This window comes from Vespula pensylvanica, chromosome 4 (genome assembly GCF_014466175.1).
Source record: "Vespula pensylvanica isolate Volc-1 chromosome 4, ASM1446617v1, whole genome shotgun sequence".
NCBI lineage: Eukaryota > Metazoa > Arthropoda > Insecta > Hymenoptera > Vespidae > Vespula > Vespula pensylvanica.
The window spans coordinates 5,925,355-5,950,082 of NC_057688.1; the positions used below are offsets into that span (position 1 = coordinate 5,925,355).

Here is a 24,728-nt window from a genome sequence, read left to right on the forward strand (position 1 = left end):
ACACACACACACACACACGTACGTATGTACATAGGTGCGAGATACGATCCACATTATATGGTATATACTTACTTACTATATGCTTTAGGTACTTACGAGCTAAACCGTGCAGGACGCCATTTTTCGAATTCCCTGGTTCTTTTTTTTTTCGTCGAGTGCCACCCCCGTGACGTCATTGGCGGCCGAGTCGGCCATCGCGGGCCTCATTATGTCGTTTATGTTCGGAATTCATGATGGCCGCCGACGGATCGGCCAATCAGAGAATCTTTAGCGGCGGCCATCGGGAAAAGGGTTGATCATGCGCTCTACCGGGCGTTCCCCAAACTACTACCTTTTAGCTTCGAACGATAGATGTCTCTAGCGCTTAGAACGCCGTCCCTAGGGCCTCTAGGCGTTTCCCAACGGAGGATGGGAAAAAAAAATTACCTAGGAAAAATCGATAGGAAAAATATACGAGAAAAAGTCGATTGATTTTTGTCGAATTCTTTTACAACGATACAATCTATCCAACTTACGAATTAAGTAAGTAAATGAATAAGTAAGTAAGTAAGTAAGTAAGTAAGTACTTACTCTCGATTTCGTTCGTTCTGAAGGGTTTCGTTATACACACACATACCTAGTACTAGTCTAACAAATACACGAATATACACGTACTTACATATACCTTCTGTATATACGCTACACAGCGAGTGTCTTCCCTTTCCATATTATACGACCGCCTTGAAGCTCGTGTCATTGACCTCTCGGGGAGTCTCGACGAGCACGGAATCAAAAGTCGCCATCGTTTCTTCGCACTTTCGCTTCGTTAACTTCGTATTTATCGTTTTCTTGTTCTTATTCTTTCCATTTCTTTTCTTTTTTTTTTGTCTTCTTCTTTCTTTTCTTTTTTATTATTATTTTTTTTCATAAGATCGATCGTTTACGAGCGCATTCTGTATAAACGATATCGCCGAGAGTTAATTGATTATTATTTCATACGCGAGAAAGAGAGCTCGGTTATCAATACGATTACGCTATTTACTTGGCTGTTAACTCTTTCGAGATGGACGTACCCGCATACCTTCATATGTATTACATATACATACATACATACGTATAGATATCGGACGATCGCTCTACGTATTTTATAACCGGTGATAGCGTCCCATCGATTCCCCTTTACGACTCGGAACCTTAGGAATTTATCGCCTCAAGGAATCTTTTTTCTTTCTTTTTTTTTTTTCTTTTTTTTCTTTTTTTCTCTCTTTCTCATTGGATATCGTCCGACAAGAGACTCCAACTTGACTTCACGGTCATGACACGCGTGTAAGTATGTCCCCGATAACTTCGACTTTCTTCCAACTGAAATCTTTCTTATGAACTACTAATACGAAAAACAAAGAGAGAAAGAAAGAGCTGATGATTTCAAGTTCGAAAGAAAAATCAATTTCCGAGTATGAGATCGCTTCTCTTTATTAATCGAAACGTTTTATTCGTATAGAGACTATTTTCTTTAGCATAGATATCTCTATAAGTTATTTACTTATATGTATATAATCGTTCCGTTTTTTTTTTCTTTTTCTTTCGGTTATCTTGAAAAATTTTACAAAATTGGAATGTCGTTTTGAGACGAGATCGAACGAAGATCCTGTTTCTCGACGATAGTAGAGGTAGGTAGATACATAGGTAGGTAAATAAATATCTATCTATTCTTTCAAGGTGAGACGTTTTCGAACAACGAGAAAAATATGCCATCGTGTGATCATAGACCTTTTGTAATAAATACCATGGTTAGAAGGAATATCCTGTTGGTGGAGCAGAGATAAGCATACAAACGTTCACATACATATACGTAGTTAGGTAAATAGGTATATACTGCAAACTTTCGATGTAATTCGCGATAAGACCAATGTGACAAGACCAAGAGTCACATTTTGTAAGAACGAAAATATCACGTAAGTAAGTACTGGGATCGTCGTTGTCTTCGTTGTCGTATATAGGTAATGATCTTCTCGAGAGTTGACTCGACTTTGAAAAGGTTAAGAGAACGAAAATTTATGTACATAATACTCGACGAATCTGATCGAACCTTTATCCCACTGATATCATCTGAGACGTGTTAATGGCTCTGAGAATATTTTGAATTTTTTTTACAGCAACTAAGTACTTATGTGTTTCTTTTGCGAGTAACGCGAGACGACGTCGACGACGACGACGACGTCGACGACGTCGACGACGACAATGACAACGACAACGACGATGACGAAGAAACTTTGAGAAAATTTACAGTAATCCGAGAGTATACGGCAATCTTATACGCATCCTGGTTTCCCGAATAATTATATACGCGAGTTTATTACTCATCCGCTTTATTTCAACTTCCACGGTGGTTTTATCGGTTTAAGAGTTAAAGAGAAAAAAAAAGGAGAAGAAAAAAAACAGGAGAAAACAAATTTATCGTATCAATAGTCCTTTCAATGAAAAATATTCTATACTTACGTTATCACTATAAAATAAATATCGATACGATAGAACTTATCGAGTCGATTTACACACCTACGTATTTCGATCGCAAATTATATTCTACAGTTTCAATTGAACATTTCAATACGTTAATAAATAAAAACAAAATTATCAGATTTTATTCAGGGATATGCCTTTATCAGGGAATAAATTAAATAATGCGTTGGAAGGATATAGTGGACGTGCCAAGATAGAAAATAAATAAATAAATAAATGAATAAATAAATAAATAAATAAATAAATAAAAAATAAATAAAAAGAAAGAAAAAAGGGTGAAGGAAAGAAAGTCGATACTACCCTTTTTTATGCTGGAAGCCTCCGTAGGTAAAGTACTTACTTACTTAGGTGCGTCACTGCGTCACTAGAAGACGAGAAGAGTATAAAAGAGGAAAAAGGTGAAAGAAGAAGCCAGAGAAAGAGAAAAAGAGAGAGATAAAAAATAAAAGAGAAAAAGAAAGAGAGATAGAGACAAGTCGACACGTAACTCAATACAAGCGCGTCTTATTTACGACGTTATAAAATTACCGAGTTGATGCCTTAAACTGGAATAAAACGATCGGCGAGGTAGACGAGGCAAATGAGGAAGACTAAAGGAGGGTGAGAGAGGGACGAGGTAAGGTAAGGGGTGAGAGGAAGGGGTAGGGTAAACGGCGATTGGCCGTGCCACAGCATTAGCAATTTCCTTTGGCTAAGTGCCCGCAGGTTGACAATGCAAATTGGTCTGGTGCTGCACCTAGCGACAAAGACGATCGCTTCTTTGGAAACTTGCCTGGTTTATAAAAGACTACCAAGGACTTTCATCCACCCTTTTGTCTTCATCGTTATTACGTACCCTTCCTGAATGATGATGATGACGACGACGACGACGACGACTCGAGGATATCTTCGAGTAAATAGTTAAAACATATGTTTGACGAATTTTACTGGCTATTACTTTCAAAGAAATATTTGGATATATATATCTTAGGTTTATTTGAAAAATTAAAAAATGGGGAATAAAAAACGAAGAAACAATTGGATATTAAACACTCTTCGATCATGAAGATCAAAGATAGTCCATGTTGTCGGCCTGTAGGTGGTTAATTAGATTGCTGTTTTTTCTTTTCTTTTTCTTTTTCTTTTTCTTTTTCTTTTTCTTTCTTTTTTTTTTTGAGAAAACATTACCTCGTCTTCCTTTTTAATTAAGTTAATATACCGTACAATTAACGAGCTACTCGAACGATACCAAACTCGTTAGTTACGGCATAAAGAATGTTGTCTTGGTGATTATTAAATGTTGTCCAGGGCTTACGAGATAGATACATGTTTATATCGATCGAAGCGGACGGTAAAATAAGGGTGTTGCTAGACCAGATGAAACGGATATTCGTGATCTTTTCCTCTATCAACGTTAATATATGTGTTGGAATTGTCATAAAGATGTCTTTACTTATCGTTAGTAAATGGTTTTTTTTTCTTTTTTTATTTTATTTCCTTTTTCTTGTACTTTTTTTTTATTCCCTTTTTTTTTATTTTTATCTTTTTTTATTTTCTTTTTAAATGTATCCAGTGCGACCGAATGCTTCCTGTTTTGTATCAAGATAAGAATTTTTATTTTTGAAACTGGGGTATGTAGATATTTGCATGCATTCGTGTACAATATTTACTTATGCATTTATTTTTAAAGAGATAGAGGAAACTGAAAAATTCGAGATACGTTCACAATTTTATCATTATTATTCGTCAATTTTTCTAAAAGTTAAATCATGTTCACGATATGCGATGATAAAATCATTTATTTTTCATAATAAACAACCAGAAATAAACTCAGCATAATGCACATGATCTAATCAAACAATGACAATGCTCTATAACCTACGATTATAACAATTCAATAATTACAAATATGGTGTAAGTCCATTTACAGTTAACAAAAATTAAATTTAAATATAAAAAATATTGTAATACAATTTTAAAATCAATTCTGATTTGAATGAATTCGTGTCTCGTGTTTAATTTAGTTATAAAGGGATTAAATATAACCAATTCCAGTCTTCCATATATTTCTTATTACGATACGTAAATGTTCCAGCAAAGATCGTCGATAATGATACGAGATAACGAAGGGTTCAGCAGAATGACATTATTTTACCGAAAAATTTTCTACGTCCATCCCCTTCCCTCATTCCTTTATCCACTCCTCGATCAATAATTTAAATATCTATTACTCAGCATTCCTTCACAAAACATCGTTTGAGATTTCAATAGAATTGTTAAATTTTTCGAAGATAGATTCTTTTTCTGTAGTTTGAAACAATTCAACGATCCCTTATAAAAATGTAAGGGTAGGGATAGAATGGACTTTCGTTGGTTAGATAGATCAACGAAAGATGAGAAAGAAAAGTTGATAAAAAAAAAGGTCGATCATTTCGAACGGTTAACTTCTCTCGAATGATAGTCGGCACGCGAGTTACACGTCGTAACGATTCATGGGATGCTGGACGACACGAGCATCAGCTGGTAAACAGTTCTTTTGAATTACGATAATGACAACTAGAATCACGAGCGGGTTTCTCGTTTCTCGAGTCGAGTCGAGCATGATTTATAAATCACGTGACATAACGGGGAAAAAGCTTAGTAAGAAAGTAAACAGTTAGATACTCATATATCGTATTTATTATACTCGTTTATTCGAATGAAAAAGTCCAATCGATGAAATCCTTGATTTCATTTTTTTTCTTTTTTCTTTTCTTTTCTCTCTCTCTCCCTCTCTCTCTCTCTCTCTCTCTCTCTCTCTCTCTCTCTCTCTCTCTCTCTCTCTGTCTTTTTCTTACATCGTTTATACTTTTTTTTTTTTTTTTTTGATAAAATAAGATAAACGATAAGAAATATTCCGACGTAAAAATACCGTAAATCGATATCATATAAAAGGTGGACACTTTTTGAAAATTTTCTTTATTTCGTTAGTACTCTGATTGATCGAATAAAAGGAAAAAGAAATAAAAAAAAAGAAGAAGAAAAAAAAAAGAATGTTAACCAACTTTTCGAACTAGCAATCCAAAAGTTCTTACGGTTTTCGTATCGAAAAAAAAGAGTCGTATTGTTGCGATCGCTTTTTAGAAATCGGATTGTTATCAAACTGGATTGGACCATTTCGATTCAGCAATTTCAACCGTAATCGAAAGATATCTTGACGGACAATCACCGAGCCAAACTTCCTTCCAATTCTTCTTCGCCCTTCCAAATGAGTTTTCTTTTCCCTTTCTTTCTTTCTTTCTTTCTTTCTTTCCTTCTTTCTTTTATTTTTTTCTCTCGTACCAAAACTAACATCAGAGTCTCCTAACATTAACATTTTCTCTTCTCCTTATATCTTCATCATCTAATTTCCCTACGAGATATCTGTATGTCAGATATTAAAAGTGCGACAAAGTGTATCGAAAGAAAAAAAAAAAAGAAAGAAAGAAAAAAGAAAAAAGAGGAAGCAGAAGGAGAAGAAGAGAAATAAAAAAATAAAAAAATAAAAAAGTAAATAAATAAGTAAATAAATAAATAAATAAATAAATAAACAGTAGAAAAAAAAGAACACCAGTAACATTCAACGAAATCCAAACTATCTTGTTCGATATTGCATATCCTAGAAGGCCATAAAGATGTAAGAGAAGAGGGTCCGAGGTGGTTGTCGTAGTCTCAACGAGTAAGAGGAAGAGGAAGAAGAAGAAGAAGAAGAAGAAGAAGAAGAAGAAGAAGAAAAAGATGGCGAGTCGGTAGGGAGGGAAATAAACTCTCGAACACGGCTAATACCATTTTTAGACGAGAACACCGAGAATTTTTGCGTCCGTGTACGAGGGAGAGCTACGAGACACCCTGGAACATAACATTCCGTATTAGACTTCTTTCACGTAATCGCGACATTCCAAGCGACGTCTTGTCCTCCCGACGGGTGGCAATGAACGGGGGAGGAAGAGAAGGAGAAAGAGGAGGAGGAGGAGAAGGAGGAGGAGGAAGAAGAGGAGAAGTAGGAGAAGGAAAAAGAGGAAGGAGGGAAGGCGTACGGGGATATATATGGGACAAGTGGAAATGGCCAAGTATCAATAAAGACTCCAGAGAGTTCTAAACTTATCGAACTGCGCCGCTTGGAGTCGTTGCCTTCGTTGCATTACGCGGCATTGGTTTGCTCTCTCTCTCTCTCTCTCTCTCTCTCTCTCTCTCTCTCTCTCTCTTTCTCTCTCTCTCTCTTCTTCTCATTTTCTTCCCTTCTTTCTTTAGTCCGTCTCAGTCGCTCTTCTCCAGGTTCAGCCATATGGCCGAGCATGGGCATTACCAATCCTCCCATCGCCAACGCCTCGTGGGCAAAACTCGAACCCGTTCCATAAGTAACCACAACGTTTTTCTTCGTTGGCTCGATAATCCACCGTACCTTTTCTCTCTCTCTCTCTCTCTCTCTCTCTCTCTCTCTCTCTCTCTCTTTCTATCACTCTCTGACTCTCCAACTATCTCTTTCTCTTTCTTTCTTTCATTCTCTCTCCCCTCTACCCTTCTCTCGCATTTTCTTTTGCTTCGTTTTTAGCAGCACGACGGACTATCCCCATTGGACGGGTCGCATAATACCCACTTTTTATTCAACCGAGCGATCCTCCTCGATACCCAACCAGCCGACAACTTATTGGATTCTCGTACAATTATGTGAGATAAGGCGGCTTGTTTATTAACTCGCTTATTTATTCGTTTGTTTACTTCTTCTCTTTTTACCATCTCGTCTATAAGAAAGAAAGAGAGAGAGGGAAGGAAAAGATAGTTGGCCCATGTACAAACGCCTACGGTTTTTACCCTCCTCTTCGTTCAGTTCACTCCGAGTGGAATGCGTCGATGGTGGTACAACTCTTTAGTTATCTAGAATCGAAGATTTTTTTCCTGATCGAACGTTTAAGAGAAATCGAGACCACGAAATAGGTATTCTCTTTCTCTATCTCTCGTTTTTCTTTCTTTTCTTCTTCCCTTTTTTTTTCCTTTTTTCTTTTTTCTCCTTCTCTTTTTTCTTAAGTAGGTAGATAGGTACTTTACTTATCTACCTATGTCGGACTTTAAGAAAGAGAAATCAAAGAAGAAGTGAAACTTTTTGACCATGGAGAATATGATCATTCCAAGAGGAACCAACCAAGCTTGCTGGTGACGGTTCAGCGATAAAAATCTACCGGTTGTCGAGTTAATTTTTTGTTATTCAAATTAGTCCTCTAATTAAGTCCGACTTCGATGTACGAGTCGGCCAATGAATTCCTGTAAGGAACGAGGATTACACTGGTTTGCCATCGAGTTCCATGATATTTTCTCGAATCAAGTATTCTCTTCTTCTTCTTTTTTTTTTTCTTCTTTTTCTTCCTCCTCCTCTACTTCTCCTTGTCTTCTTCTTTTTCCTCTTTTTCTTCGTGTTCGCTAAAAAAAAAAGTGGGTTGGATTTCGCGCGAGAAATCGAGTGATCTCGACGTAACGAGGACGTCATCGTATAGCAAAACGCGTTCGATATTACTAAGATAAGCAAATCCAACATATTTATCCACTTGTACGTTTAATGCACCAGGATATCTCAGCGTGTCCACTCGCGTTAAAATTTTTATAGATACCAATGTGTATTATATATGTGAAGATTCGAAAGATCCGCTGGATGTTAATGGACTCAATGACCAGATCGACTAACTCGTATCGAAAAGTCAGCACGGTAGTACGCGAGTTAATGATACCAAATATAAAGTATATATTCTAATAAAAGTATGTACACATGTAGATATGTGTATGTTAGGTAGATAGGTTATACTCCTTTCGTCCTTTTCCTTGGAGTCTTCTCCTCTCAACCTAGGATCCTCGATTATGTCTTTTCAGGCATCTCTTGGCCTTCGATCGGGCCACACTTTCGATACTTTCGATGGCGGCCGACGGTAAAATCGGCGCTTTACGTTTCCCCGATCGCATCGATGGCTCCTTAGCGTAGGAAGTCCTGTCGTTGTAACGAACCCCACTTTCTTTTTATAGATCCACCTATACATACGTTAGATAATATATTTTCTATCGTATCATTGAACCAATGACTAATTTATATCGTCGTTTACGAATTAAACCGCCGACTCCGTACCGATGTTTAATATTGTTATCGTTGCTCGAATACGAATCAATTGAATATTTTTTTTTTTCCGACAAAACGTAGAAAATATTAATATACAATGACAAGAGGTACTAAAATGAAATAAATAATTGACGTCGATCATCGGCAACGAAATCGAAAAATTCTTTTATTTTTTTCTTCTATTTTTTTCCTTCTTTCTTTCTTTTCTTTTTTTTTTTCTTTTAATATCACCTATTAGGTAAATCGTTGCATAATTTCTCCCTCGTGTTTTTCGATAAAATTACAATGAATTTATGTAATTAACATCATATCGGCCATTTTTATTCTACGACTTGTCACTACGTTCGATGGAAAGATCCCTTGATATCGGACAGAGGAAGAAAAAAATTGTCATATTTATGACGTAAAAATTCTAAAAAAAAAAAAATTACGCAACGAAATTACCTAACGTTTCGATATACCTATCTTTTATTCCGATGAAGAATATATTTTTTGTCGGGAAGGAAAGAAAAGAAGATCCTTTCGTTTAATTTAGCTCGCAAAGTAGAATTTTGTGTTGTTAAATCATTCATTAAATATCTCTAGATCTATAAATTATCATCTTCCAAAAATGAAATAAACGACTGATTTACAAACGAGGAATTAATTACGTAAGTGATTACGTGATCGTCCTTTAATATAATATTTTTCTTCGTGTGGTATCAATTAAACTAAAAAAAAAAAAAAAGAAGAAAAAAAAGAAAGAAAGAAAAAATGACTAAAGAAATTTCCAAATTTATTCGCTATATTTGTAGCGTATGTAGACAGATATGTAGCTTACTTACATATTCATGCGTGTAAGTATTATTTATACTTACAGTTATACTTACTCGTTACAACAATGTTTACCAAACACGTTTTACTCGTTCCATCGTAATCGTATTCACACGAATGGAGTAGGTGTAACGAAAATGGAGTGACGAGCGACAAGAAGAAGAAGTGGGAGGATAGGGGGTGAATAAGGGTGGTAAGGAGCAGGGGTAGAACGAACATCTCGACGCATCAACGCGTCATCGTGAAAGCATTCTCTTAGTCTTGACGAAGACATTTCTGTCTTTCGTTGCTGTAGATAACTGTATCATTACCGGTGAGTTATAAATGGAGCATGGTTATCGGAAGATTTCTCTTCCTTTGCCAATGGCTAGAGACGTTTGCCAGATAGGAAGGACCAAGATCGCAACAGAGAAATAGAGAGAAAGAGAATACCATACGGTCGTGAGTTTCAGACTTTTACGAGCACTCGAAGAGCATGAAACGGCTACTCTATTGCCATCCGCCCGCGTTCTCTTACGTCCTTTAAATTAGAAACTTTTCTCTTAAGACACGAACGAATCTTACTGTTTATCAAGAATGACATCAGCAGGACGATCGTTCGATTTTCTTTTTTAAATTTTCTGTTTACATAGAATACAGGAATACATTTTGAAAGATTCAAGTGTATAAAAATATTCAAATGAAAAAGAAAATTCACTAATTCTCTCTCTATCATTTCATGATACTTAATAAAATGAAAAATAAAAGTAACTGATCATGTAAAATTGTTTAAAGAAACATCGACATGAGAAGAATGATCGATTAAATATTACGCGCGTAAATATAATAAATACAAATCTACATAAGTATAATCATAATTTCTGATTTTGATGAGGGAAACGTTTGATTCATCTTTTCGATGAATTTCGCTTGTTCGAAATTGAACCCTTTGCCATAGTCGAAAAGGTAGCGACTCATATACGATAATTTCGTGATTTCGACGAATATCGAATTCCAAGATGAGGTCCTAAAAGAGAAAGGAAAAGAAAGGAAAAAAGAAGAAAGGGAAAAAGGTAAAAAAGAAAAAGTAAAAACGAAACGATGCGTGCAGGAAATGAACTTTTTGACATGCGAAGAGAACTCGAAAACGCAAAGAGATTCGTAGAGAATCATCACGAATAGTTCTGCATATATCGTAAGAGAGAAGCACAGCAGTCGGAGTAATAGAGTCTGGCTGGTCTCCTGGACTACACACCGGAGCCACGTATCGATCCTGATGCTGGTGGAGCTAGAGAGGGAAAATGGGAACGCAAGCTCCAGCGGCAGCACTACCACCATCATAGATAAAGCACGTCGAGACGAATACATAGCAGTACCACTACAAACAAAGACCGTCGGTAGTAAAGTACCTAAACTTGCGCACACATATATAGTTATATACACAGACACACATACGCGAAGAACACAGACATATACGTACGCAAGCAAACACACAGACACATACACATACACATCCAGCTATGCTACAGCCCTGGCAGAGCTTTTGGCGAGGGTTTTCGAGGGAGCTCCGAATCGACCCTGGCTGATGCACGAGAGAACCACCACCCTATACGAATCGACGTCGTCTACCAGCCAAGAGCTTGCTGGGAAAGAAGAGAAGGGGGTGGGTTTCGTTTCCACCCTAACAGGAGCTAGCCTGCTGGTTCAAGACGATGTTGAAGGAAGAAGAAGCGAGGCAAGAGGGGCGTGTCGTGCAGTTTTCACACAGCTGCGTCTACCTACTGCTTTTGGAAAGCTCTCTCCATCTTACACTTCTTTCTTTCTTTCTTTCTTTCTCTCTCTCTCTCTCTCTCTCTCTCTTTCTTTCTCTTTCTTGTTCTCTCGCTCGCTCCCTTACTTTCTCTCCACCATCGTTCAAACCTACCCTCTCCCCTTCTTACCCCGACATGCACAGCAGGCCAACAAGTTTTACCATTTCGCCGTCTGCCGAGATAATCTACCTTCCTCCCACGCTCTCCACGTTTCTCTCTCAAGTTAGGAGTTTTGGAATCAGGACTCCTTCGAGAAAAGGGATACCTCATCCCATTCTTTTCATCCCGTACTTGCTCCCGCTTATTCCAGGGCTAATGACGTGGGCGTAGGTACAGGTGTACGAGGAAGGAATTCTTCTTGAAAATGGCCGAGAATAGAAGAACCTCTTTTTCTTTCTTTTTTCTTTCTTTCTCTCTCTCTCTCTCTCTCTCTCTCTCTCTCTCTCTCTGTTTCTTTCTTTTTCTCTCTCTTTCTCCTTCAATTTCGATTTTATGGTATATTAAGAAAATGAATTTTTGCGATTATCTCCTATCGATCAAACGTTTATATAAAAGGTGAAATAAGAAACAAAAAAAAAAAAAGGAAAGAAAATAGAAAGAAAACGTACAGGATATTCTACGACAACGAATACCTACGATTTATTTTCTACGTTTGAAATAATAAAACAAAAATTTAATTAGGACGGACGGAATAATTCTTAGGAACTTCGTTTCTGAATAATATTCCGAGTTTCATTTTGAAATTTTGAAACTAGTATCAAAGGGAGTACCGCCCCATTATTGGCATCGAGGCTTTCGACATAACTTTACCTCGCTTTCTCGTTTGGAATAATTTTAGCGAGCGCATACGAAAATAACGAAGTTTCGAGTTTTCCGTAGTTGATCGTGTACTGTCCAATTATTCAAGATAAGGATAAAGTCGAGGTCGTATATTTCTGTGTTCTCGACTGCAAATAATTATTGTTCAGTGACGTGTCCCTACGAAAATGTTTAATAAACGTGAAAATTCTTATAAGCGACAGATTTTGATTTAAATAATTATTATGTATTTATTTATTTATTATTATTATCATTATTATTATTATTATTATTATTATTATTATTATTATTATTATTATTAATGTTATAAATCGAATGTAAAAAAAAAAAATCATTTGGAGGCACGTTGTTTTTATTTTGATATTGATGTTACGACAAACGAATGCCACGAGTATCTGCGATAAGTTTTATTACGACATCAAAAGTGTCTCCGAGAACGATCGAACATCCAATTTCGTCTTTCATTTTTTTGTTGTTTTTGTTTTGCGTGTAATAATCTTAATGACCTTTCGTCATTAATGCTTTTTACGATCGATTCACGAGAGTTTCTTGCGTCGGAATACGGAATACCAAGAGGATAAAGGAAAGAAAAGGACAAAAAAAAATATATAGATAAAGAAAGAAAAAAGAAAGGATAAAGAAAAGGAAAAAAAGAAAAAGGAGAGGCAAACAGGGAGAACGATCGTGAAATTCACGCGTGGAAAAACGTGTAGGCGTAGGCGTCTCACGCGCGAGATACGAAGCACGTCGTTCGAAAATAGTTTTATCTATAAATAGCAACAAAGAAGCAGAAGAAGCAGAAGAAGCAGAAGAAGAAGAAGAAGAAGAAGAAGGTTCGTGAAACATTGAATACGGAAGCGTTACGATTTGATCTCCGTGCGAACGCGAGTAAGTAGGCGTTATAAAGAGTTTAAAGGATCTTAGAATAAAAATTACTTTATATCATTCTCGAGATTTGCGATTAAACGTTTATGTAATTAAACTTCCATTTTCTTTACCATTTCTTTTTTTCTTTTGTTCTTCATTGTATACTTTAATCGTCGGATACGATATCTTAGATCTAAATTCTTCCAACGTAATTTTGTCAATAGAAATTGAATTCGTCCGATTAACTGTTAAAATAAGAAATATACAATCTGTCGTTTCTAAAATACTTTCCCTTTGGAGTTAAATAAATAGCAATGATCTCTTATTTTCATTCGCTTTTCCTTTGCAAATAAATCAGGAAGGGACGATAATTACACGGGTAATTAACCAAACTTATTTAACATGTATACTCGAGTATGAAGTACTGATATTAGAATTTAAAATGTCGGTCGGGTCCGACATAGCCCGACTGTTTAAACAGTATAACGAGATATAATTAGTACGGTCGGGAAGGATTATTTATTACGTGGGACGGATCACAAAGGTAGAGAAAGTAATTCCCTATAAATTTTCGATGGTAAGTTTAGAACGTTTGGGTTTTACATCGAAGTTTTTTGATTTTATCGGAGAAAAAAATCTTTATATCGAGATAGCTCGATAATGGGATTCGAATGAATCGAAAAGAAACAAAACGTGAAAAAGAACAAAAAAAGAATAAAATAACAAAAAGAAACAGAAAAAGAAGTAACAACAGAAAAAAAAGTGAGGGAGGAAGAAACGATTCAAAGAATTTTCACGAATTCGGATATATCAGTTGCTCTTTCGAGTTGTCTCTGATTCTCTAATGACGTGGGCGTGGATGCAGGTGTAAAAAAGAGAGAAAGAGAGATAGAGAAAGGTCCCTCACACTAGACGAGTTTACGGAATGGTGGAATCCGATTGCTCGTCGTAGACTCCAATCAGAGACATTCACTGAGAATCACAATGAACGATATCGTTCGCGGTGGAAAAACGATCGTATGTATTTTGTTACTTTCTCGAACGAAAGAAACAAAGAGGATGAAAGAGGACGCTTTGAGAGACTACGAATAGCAAGTTTAAGGATACCACGTTCCTTATTTTAGTTCTTTCGCTCCCATTTTTAAACATTTTCTAAGAAAGGCATACTCGCTAGAACTTTTCTCTATGCACTTATTCGATGATATCGGAATACAGAATCCAGTTGGATAAACTTTAAAGATAGGATCATTGATTCTGGAATATCTATTATCATTTTTTTTAATCAAATCGATAATAGATAATATAGAGAATACATATCTATGTAAGTCAATATTTAACTCGTTAAGATAATTCCACAAGCACAAAGTTTTACGATCGTAAAATTTTTAAAGGGTACTTCAACCCATTTCTTTTCTTTTCTTTTTCTCTTTTTGTTTTTAATAATTATGCAGTCTTTTGTCGTTGAAAAAAAAAAAATAGAAGGAAAGGAAAAAAAAACCAATCAATAAGGATTTTCAGCAAAGAAAAATTCGACTTGTCCATTGAAAGTTATTACGTATTCGACGTAGGCACCTATACCCTTACGGTTTACTTATTACCTTTCCTTTCCTTCCATCGTAAGACGTAATCGATGGGCGAGCGCTCCTGCGAATATTCAGAGAATGTTCATTAATAGGTTCGTTATGGGCCACGTAAAGTGTTCTAAACGTACGCGCTGCGTTTCTCTGCATAACATTATTTATAATACGTATGATAATGCAGCTCGTACGTCTTATCGATTCTCACCTCGTTTGAAACTTTACGATTTTAACATTACCGACGCAACATGTTGTTCGGCGTTTCGATTGAAGATCTCTTGCATTTTTCTTTAATTTCTTTTAACTTTTCTTTTCTCTCTTTTTTTTGTTTTTTTTTTTTTTTTTTTTTTTTTTGTAAACTAAAGTTCAAAATTAAAATATTTAACTCATTTAGAAATTAAGAATAAAAGAATATTCATTACGCAAGAAATTAAAATTCATTAGAATCCAATGGAAGACGTCCAAACGATTTTTTATCTATCGAATATTCGATAGATATTAAGTATTGAAAAATTAAAATTCATCGACAATAGATAAGTATTATATCGATAGTTAGAATATCATGAATATTTCATATTTTAAGCTACATTTAATAGAATCTTAAGAAACGTTAAAACAATTTTCAATATTCAATTTTTCCATCCTTAGGATAGAAAATAGATACCTAGACAAAAAGGATACCTATTATACCTGTAAACCGTCGAGAACATTTTATCTCGCTATTCAAAATTTATAAAAACACGTTCGTCGTTGTAACAACGTCGAGGGTAGATACATATATCCCATGGGAACTGAAAATTACAAGCGATATTTCCTAAAGAAAGAGAAGGTATAAGAGGAAAAAAGAAAGGAGGAAGAAAGGAAGGAAGGAAAGAAGGAAGAAAGGCGATAGGCCGAACGTAGGACTGAAAACTTGGTGAAATCCGAAAGTGCCGAGTCGTAAAGATACGCCGAGGTGTGGGAGTAGAAGAAACTCCACGTGCGAGTCGTCGTCGTCTGGGAAAACTATGAAATTGCTTATATTTTATAAAACTGGAAAGAGAGAGAGAGAGAGAGAGAGAGAGAGAGAGAGAAAGAGAGAGAGAGAGAGAGAGGACAAAGGGAGGTTTCTACTCGTTCTCGTCTGAGTCTCGTCTGGTACGAGGGAGAGAAGGACTTAACTTTGGAGCTTCTTGGATACTATCAACATGGGAATAAGAAAGAGAAAGATAGATAGATAGATAGATAGATAGATAGATAGATAGATAGAGATAGAGATAGTTAGAGAAAGAGGGAAAGACAAAAAAAAAGAGAAATTCCAAGAAGGAGGGAAGCAATCGTTGAATAAACAAGGAGTATACGACGTTGACGTCGAATCGTATTGGTGCATGCGCCTTCACTCAGGCATATATGCTACAGGGATCCTCTTCGAGGTGTGGCTGCCTCGACGAAAGATTAGAAACGAAAGACCCTTTCTTTTCATTCCTATATCTATCTATCTATATCTCTATATCTATAGAGGTACTTATTGGTAGGTGTGTATATAAGGATGTACGAAAGCATTTGCTATTGTTTGGTAAAACGAGAGAGAGAAAGAGAAAGAGATGGAGAGAAAAGTAGACGATTTGGCCAACGTACGAAGAAAATTTGGGAATCTTCCAAGGCAAACTTTGTACCCTTCGATATATTGACGTTGGCTCGTGTTCCTTTATGAGTGTCCTTGATCGAACCACCATCATATCGTTTTCGCAAAATGAAAGAGCGACGGTTTGTATACGGAAGAAATTTTTCATTGAGGTCGAGGCTACTTCTCGTGTTAATAATAACAAGATAAGAGCAACGTTTCAACGATAAACGGTGTGTAATTTTGACCGAGAGATAATAATAACTTATCGCGTTTGTTAATGGAGGTTAACTACCTAAAACGAGAAGATATATTAGAATTATGTTATAGGAATTTTATATTAAGAAGCCAGGTTTACCTCATTTGATTTCATTGCTATGTATTCATTTATCGACGAGGTTGCATAATATTTTTCTATTTTTCATCTTCCTGACAATACGCAGATGCAATCGAGGATTACGAAAACGCAACTATCGTTTAAAATCGACTATACTATTACTCGTGATACTGTTTCGAATGTTAACGAAGGAAAAATGATAGAAAAGAAAAGGAAAGTAAAGTGAGCTTTATCTTATCGCTTTACAGACGCCATTATCTACATAATAATCTAATCTAATCCTCGTCTTGGACGGCCGAACTAGATTAATCTTCCTTTTCCCTACAAATCTTTCGTTAAATTTACGAGACCAGCATATGGGCTTTTTCTTTCTCGAAAAGGACGTGTAGCAATTTCAAAAATAATTATTTCGAGACGATTCGAAATTTAAAAAGAAGAAGAAGAAACACGAAGGAAAAACGAACGTAAATCAATTAAGCGAAAGTAAAGGAAATAATTCCAAGTTGCAAAGAGACAGAATGTTATTCCGCAATTATCGGACGACGATAATGCATAAATCGAGCTAACGAATCTATAAAAAAGTGAGGAGGCGGAAACGATAAGAAGCAATTCGAAGGTGTTCTGAGTACTTGACGTTTGTTCGCGAGGGTGTGGTCCCATTTCTCGTCGAAGGTCGCTCGAAAACAAAGGAAATCGTTTGTGATATTACATAGAACAAGAGAAAAAGAAAGAAAAGAAAGAAAGAGAGAAAGAAAGAAAGAAAGAAAGAAAAGCGAAGGAGTTCTCCCGTTTAATCCAATTCCAAGCGAATCAACAAAGCAACGTTCGCTTGCAAACACGTTTTCTAGACAATACCTTGCCATGTTTGCACGAGATAGGTACACATGGACGTACGTATACAAACAAACTCGCCGAGGTACAGAAATACAATATACACGTAGCTATCGCAAGTTCGTTTGGCGTTAACGAGATACGTCGAAGTCACGCTTCGTATCCTTCTCGTAAAATTAGTTGGCGAGACCTTACAAATTGTTTTGCGTTTAACATATACCTAAGCACGACAAGCAGGCTTCCGTTTCCTTCAAATTCGATAAACGATCACCTTTCGTCCAACTTTTTTCGAAAACAGATAAATACTATCGTTGTTGTTTTCGACGAAATAAAAAAAAGAGAGAGAGAGAGAGAGAGAGAGAGAAAGAGAAAGAAAAAAAAAGAAAAGAGAACAGACAAAATAAAAAATAACGAACTAGCTTCACCAATTTTCCTCCAACGACCGGAGGAAAAAATTCATCGAAAGAAGTCGAAACTTTCTTTTCTTCGAAAAAATAAATTTATTCGAGATTTCACGTTCGAGACACGTTCCGTGTCTTATATTTATCCATATATCCTGCATATACTATTCACAAAAGGGGAGGGTCTCGCTATCCTCTGTATGTAGAATCTCGTTGTGAGAAACTCGTGTGGGAGATGAAACTCATGTTCATCGTCTATGTCTTTCTCCTCCTCGCTTATTCTCTCTCTCTCTCTCTTTCTCTCTCTGATCCAGTCTCTCCTCCAGCATGTTCAGTTTCCACGTTTCTTCGACGATCCAATTTATACAGCGGATTATTCCAGGAACTGTTGAGACCAAGGGTCTGTTTCTCCCTACAGCAACCCCACCTCATCCCACACCCACTCTCACCCTCCTTTCTTTTCTCTTCTTTTTTCTTTTCTTTTCCTTTGTCAAAGAAGATCGTTCCTCCTTCTTTTTTTCTTTCCTACAACGACTCGAATCGACTCGCACGATCCAAAACACGATGGTTCGTACTCCATCACAGTTTTCTTCTTTCGATCAAACATGTCCGACAACGTATTCCTCGATTTTTCTTTCCTTCCATTTTGAATAAATTTTCTTTTTCCTTCTCGAAGGATTTTCTTGTATTTTCTTGTTTCCTCTTCGATCTTCCTTCCTTCATCTGCGAAATGCACGAAGATAAACGTATTAGTATTCGATCGAACGTCTCCAATCGTGAATTTGTCTCGAGATAGTTATCGAATTTGCAAGACGAAATTTTCATTCACGACAGAACTGAGGAGAACACGAACGTTTGATTTCCTTTCGAGAATTTCCTTTCGGCTACGATCGAGAAACGAAAGAGAGAGGAAATGGCGGATCGGAGTAAGGGCTCCGAGGGTTGAGTTTAATATTCTTCGTATAAATCAGCAGTCCACGTTGTTCGAAACACAATGGATCTTCAAATTTCTTTTCGGAACGATGCGAACACTCGGGCGCACGCAAGAAAATCGTTATAACAAATTTCGTTTCTACGTAATATATTCACGTTGAGTTTCTTCGGGTTAAATCGTAATTTCTTTTCCTCTTTTTTTGTTTCCTTCCTTTTCATTAATTCCTTTATAAAATATTTTATAAAGAAAAATCGCTAATATCGCAACACTCGATTCCTTTTATCGTAACAATTGACGCGGATAATAAAAAATATTTTTTATGGGTGCATCGACGGACTTTGATTTTTCTTAAAAACCGATCTAGACGAAATGATAAAGTAACAACAAGTATAAGAAATGAAAAGTTTTCGAGAAAAGGTCGAACACGAGCTCGTGTATTGGGATAGTTCATAAAAAATTCAGAGGTTGCTCTGAAGATCGAACGATACCAAGAGAAGATACGTGCGACGGAAAAGCTAAGAAGAAGAAACGAAAGAGAAAGAGAAAGAGAATGAAGGGAAAGATAAGAGAAGAGAAGAAAAGAGAATAGGCATCGATTTCCGATTAAGGCTGTAGCCGACGAGCGCCCTTAGGCATTTCCTATTCCGCGTTCGTGCGAGCGCCGATTCGAATTCACGAATCAGGATTTCCTTCGAGATTTCCACGATTTTGTCCGAAGGTTTTACGAGTTTCGGATTCGCTTCCATATTCCGTCGATCGGACAACGATCGAAGTCTCTTTCTATACATTGTCCAATCTCTTTTCTTTTTTATCTTTCTCCATTGTCATCAAAAAGATTGTTAAATCATGCAAAGGAACCTCCATTAAACTGGACAGTTTCATTCATATATTTATATTTTCCTTTGTAATATAAACCTTGGAAAATTTCGATGTGGTATCTATTATAAAAAACTAATCCGTCTTTTCGTATATTATATGATAATTAATAAAAAAAGAAAACAAGAAAAAAGAGAGACAAGAAAAGATCGACTTATCTCTTCGAAACGTTTGACTCTTTTGTTTCAGTAATCGTATCTATCTATCTATCTATTTATCTCCACATAAAAATCTTTTTTCAACTTGCAATCTCAGCCATTGGATTGTATTCGAATATGCATTTACGATCTTATATATCTATACATCAGGATATCTAAAGATTTTTCGAACTAGTATTCAAAGATAAAAGAAAAAGAAAAAATGAAAGGAAAGGAAAGAAAAGAAGGAAAAATAGGATCTAGTATAGCAGATAGATATAGAAGGTTAACTTAACAGCCACGAATAGGAACACGATTGTACGACGACGTGGTAAGCGAGAACGCAGACGGTTTCTGGCACTTTAGAAGGAGGATTTACGTCCCTCGGCCGAGACGTAAACAATGCGTGAGAGTAGACGATAAATCCACAGGGGTTCCCCCGTACCATAAGTTATCTAGGTCTAGGAAATAGCCGTTCACCATACTCTATCGTCGAACATTACATGGCCCGCATTACCTTCGTCGCGATATTACGCGGAGACGAATTGTTCTTAGATGATAATAAACGATACCGGTAACTCTTTTTCTAAGAATTTTAAACCCCCTCTCGAAAGATATTCGCAAGGGAAAAATCATATCTTCTGTAGTAGTAAGTACTAATCATTAAATTCTATAGGAAAGGGATCGTAATCGTGATATTTGCGTTCACCCTATTATTTCGCACCGTTCATCGTTAATAACTGATAAAGAGAAATGAAATATGTTTCCGTACGTTACAATCTTTTTTTCTAATATTCCTTCTTATCCTTCTTCCTTTTCATTCTTGTTTTATCATTTTTAATAGAAACGATATAAAACGTTCTGTGGTGATATATCTGTGGTAAATATTCTCAATGAAATTATCATCTTTATCATAAGAGAATTTCTTTCCCGAACTATTACATTATTGAACATCGTATTTTGAAAAGAAACAATTTCTTTGCGATACTCCCCCGAAACGTCTTCGTTTATTTTTCTATGTATCATTGACGTTACGCGAGACAAGGTCGAAAACACAAACGTTAATAACGATATATCATCGGCCCTTCCATCGTCGGCGATCACGTTTAAAATGTTAAATGGTCTACGACCTTTCAGCAATTGTCTCTCATTGACGCGTTACTACCTAATTGAACGCTTTGTCGGATATTACGTACTTACATGCCGTGCTTTGTGAATCTCTCGAGTAACAATCCCGATTTCTATTTAACTTTTCTTTTTATTTACTTTTTCTCATACAAATTAATATTTATTATGTAAAATAAATACGAAAAACGTAATCTTGTCTAACTTATCAGATTTACATTAATTTATATATACTTAAGTTACTTTATAGCAAATTACTTTCTCAATAAACGCATAATTATCCTATATCTTAATTCGTATTAAATTAATGACAACAATCATAATAACAGGAAAAAAAAAAAGATTGTAAATCAACATACAAATATTTCATTTTTAATTAGATACCTTACTCGTTGTAAAGTAAACTTACATTATTATTATTTTTATTATTACTATTATTATTATTATTATTATTACTATCAAACTTTATCGACTTCCAAATATTTATAGTGTGAGGTTGTTCTATGTAATAAAAATACAAATATCATATTAACGATTATTTAAAAATGTAGAAAAAATATATAAGAACGTTAAAGGAACAAATTAAAAAAGAAATAAAAAAGCGAACGTTATAAGAACGCAACTTTTTGTCGCGATTACGCAGGTGATGAGAAAAAAGAGCCGACGGCTCTCCGACAACGAGTGACGGAAGACGGAGGAGAGCGTGTCTTTTGCGTTTTCCGCGACATATACATAATAGGCCGGGGCATAAATAAATTATACAGAGTAACGATAAAACGCGTTTAATTTATTTTAACTGCGCCATATAACGCGCCCATATAAATTTCGTCTCGCTGACAAGTTGCTTCCAACTTGCAAGTGGTTTTCTCTGGCTCTATCTCTCTCTCTCTCTCTCTCTCTCTCTCTCTCTCTCTCTCTCTCTCTCTCTCTCTCTCTTTCTATCTTACTTTTATTCTCATTCTCACTTTTATTTTTATCATTTTTTTTTCATTCAATAAATTCATAGAAATTTCCTTCTTACGTTTTTAATATCTTCTTTTCATCTCTCTCTCTCTCTCTCTCTCTCTCTCTCTCTCTCTCTCTCTTTCTCTATTTTTTTCAATTTTTTGCAACATTTATTAATCGTTGACAAAGTAACTGTATTTCTTTCCAATTTACCTCTATCCTTTCCAGGAAATAAATTTTTCAGAGTGAATAATATGTCTACAGTGGATTTCGTTTTTTTTTTTTTTTTTTTTTTTTTTTTTTTTTTTTTTTTCAATAATTATCTCGAATGTAGAGAAGAAAAAGAAAAAAAAAGCTCGATGATTACTGAACGATTACGTTAACTCGTTGCGAAAAACAGAAAGTGGCAGAAGTGCTTACTTTACCTTAGGTATAATTCTCTTTTACTAAGGTTAATTAGTTTAACGATCATAATGATACATACTCCGAGAGAATGCTAGAGAATGCTTGTTTCGCGTTAACGTCAATTGTGTTGTTTTATTATTATACATTTCTTGATACGTTTCACCATCGGTAAAACGAAAGCGTTGGAAAATAAACAATGGCGTTTTACAAGTCGAAAGCAACGGCCAGCTTTTTTCTTTTTTCGTTTTCTTTTTCTGTCTTTTCTTTTCCTTCTTCTTTTCTTTTCTTTTCTTTTCCTCTTTAAGGACAATGGTTACACGTCGAAGAGAAATTTTCGAGCAAAAAAAGTACATCGATGGAAAAAGAAAGAGTTAAAGCAAGGGATAAGAATGCTTTAACCCTGCGAAGCCTTTTTTTACAAGCCCTGTAAATAAGAAACTTTCACCCAACCCTTTTAGCCGAAAGTCAAGACGCGCATCAGCAACCTATCCATAAATACACTTTCACTACTTCCTAAACGCTTTTCTTGCCCTCGATCCTTCTTTCATTTATTTTTACGCAATTTCACGAAAGATTTCACTTTCTTCTTCTTCTTCTTTTTATTTTTCTTGGTTCCCCTAAAAAGAATCGTACCTTGGAGATTTTAAGAAATATGATGTAGATAGGATACATTCCAATCGGTTGAGTACCATCGTCGTTTTATTTAATTTAAAACGTTCGATTAATATTATCGCCATTAAGAGTGGAAAAGTACATCGGGGAATCGTAAGATTGCATGATATTTAATTAATAATCTTATGTAAGAGAACGAAAAAGAGACACACGGAGAGACAGAGAGAGAGAGAGAGAGAGAGAGAGAGAGAGAGAGAGAGAGAGAGAGAGAGAGAGAGAGAGAGAGAGAGAGAGAGAGAGAAGGAGATCGTCTACGAAATGAACGAAAAATCGAATGATATTAAATAATAATTTATTGGTCAATCTATGTGGATATTTGTAATGAGAAATTTAGATAGAAGCGAAAGACGAGTCATTATGGAAAATTTTATCGTTGATTAATGATACAAAGTAATCATTACATTTTACATACGCAAACAAATTTTCATTAAACGATCGTTTCTCTTTTCAGATTACTCGAGGTTCTGCCAAGTCGTCGGTTTCTGATTTTCGCCAGAGGTGAGTAAGATTTTCGAATAATGTCAGATATTATTGTATTAATAATACTGAAAGTAGATCGTCGAGAGAAAACGGTATCCGTCGGAAATACTTTACATCGAGTGTAACAGATTCCTCAGCATTTATGGTAGAATAAAATGGTCGTGCATCAAAGAAATAGGTTGAATTCGCAAGAAATTGGCCATAAGACGGTAGTAAACTACTCTAGTAATTTTCCTCCTATGTGGCTATCGGCTTTCCAACCGAGAACTAGTAGAACGAACGCGAGAAATCTTAGGTACATATTTTTATCATCTTCCAAGAGTTCTCCGATCCCGTTGCGATTTAAATTGATGGATAAAAACGACGCGAATGTTCAATGACCAATGTAGTTTATTCCATCCTATTATTGGCACGCGAGACTGTCGTTACATTAAACCGAGTAACGAATCAAACGTATAATCAAAAAATAACAGAGGTTAAAAAAGGGGACAAAGTCAATGAGAATATTTCGTAATGAGGAGCGACCTTTAAAAATGTTTATTTTCTTGATATTTTTGGAATTGTATTAAATACGATATCGTATACCTACGATCTATACGATATATTTATATATTTTTTCTAGCAATAAGTCTAATTATATTAATTGTATAAAAGTGTTTCTTCTCTTTCTTTCTTTCTCTCTTTTTTTCTTTTTTTCTTTCAAGAAAACGTGCTATGTAAGTTAAGTACGAAGACATATCACGTTGAAAATAAATTCTCTTCATTTCATTGACAAGCTCCGTAAACGTCTATAAGCCTGATTACTCAGTTAGATGTAAAGCGTTAAAAAAAAAGCAAGTGCAATATAAAATTTATTACTTCCTTAAAAGGGCAGTTCATAAAAGGGTTATAAGGAGAATGGGGGAGGTAAAAAGTACGCGGCATTATAAATTCACTCCTCCTTCGAATAATTTAACGAACGACGTTGCCGAGAATGCGATGGCGGCTGTGGTGAACGTAGGGAAGGTGGCAATGGTGGTGGTGGTGGTGGTGATGATGGTGGTGGTGGTGGTGGTGGTGGTGGTGGTGGTGACGGCGGCTACCTTCGAAACACAAACCAAGAACGCGGTACTTTGCACTTTGCGACACACCCTGTGCCGTTAATTCGTTACTTTACTTCACCCTTTACCGTGAGCAGCCACGATTTTCGCGGCAATTTATAGTAGCCGATATCGTCGATGACCATTTGTATTCGCGAACGAGCCGACCTTCTCCCTCTCTCTCTTTCTCTTTTTCTCTTTCTTTCCCTCTTTCTCCTTCTCAATTCCTTCTTCCTTCTCTCCTTTCTTATCTCGCTTTTATTTTTTTTTTTATTATTATTTTTTTTTTCTTTTGATTCTTTTCTTTTTTCTTTCCTTCCTTTCTTTCTTTTTTTCTTTCTTTCTCGCAAGCGATCTCGAAAGGCGAAAAATGTCCGATGACCATCTCCTCAACTTCGAACGAACACACTCGCACCCCGACAACGCGATCCGGTACACCTT

General features: G+C 35.9%; 1 protein-coding gene across 7 annotated transcripts in view; it reads left to right on the plus strand.

The window, feature by feature from the left end:
- The window catches only part of LOC122628314, a 305,366-nt gene that overhangs the window by 89,334 nt on the left and 191,304 nt on the right, over window positions 1-24,728 (plus strand). For all 7 annotated transcript variants that reach the window (XR_006327004.1, XR_006327005.1, XR_006327006.1 and 4 more), the window contains one exon: window positions 23,180-23,226. Coding sequence is in view for 4 of the 7 variants with exons in the window: in XM_043810497.1 (XP_043666432.1) it covers window positions 23,180-23,226 (47 nt within the window). In the remaining 3 variants the exon portion in view is untranslated. The remainder of the gene's footprint in view (window positions 1-23,179; window positions 23,227-24,728) is intronic.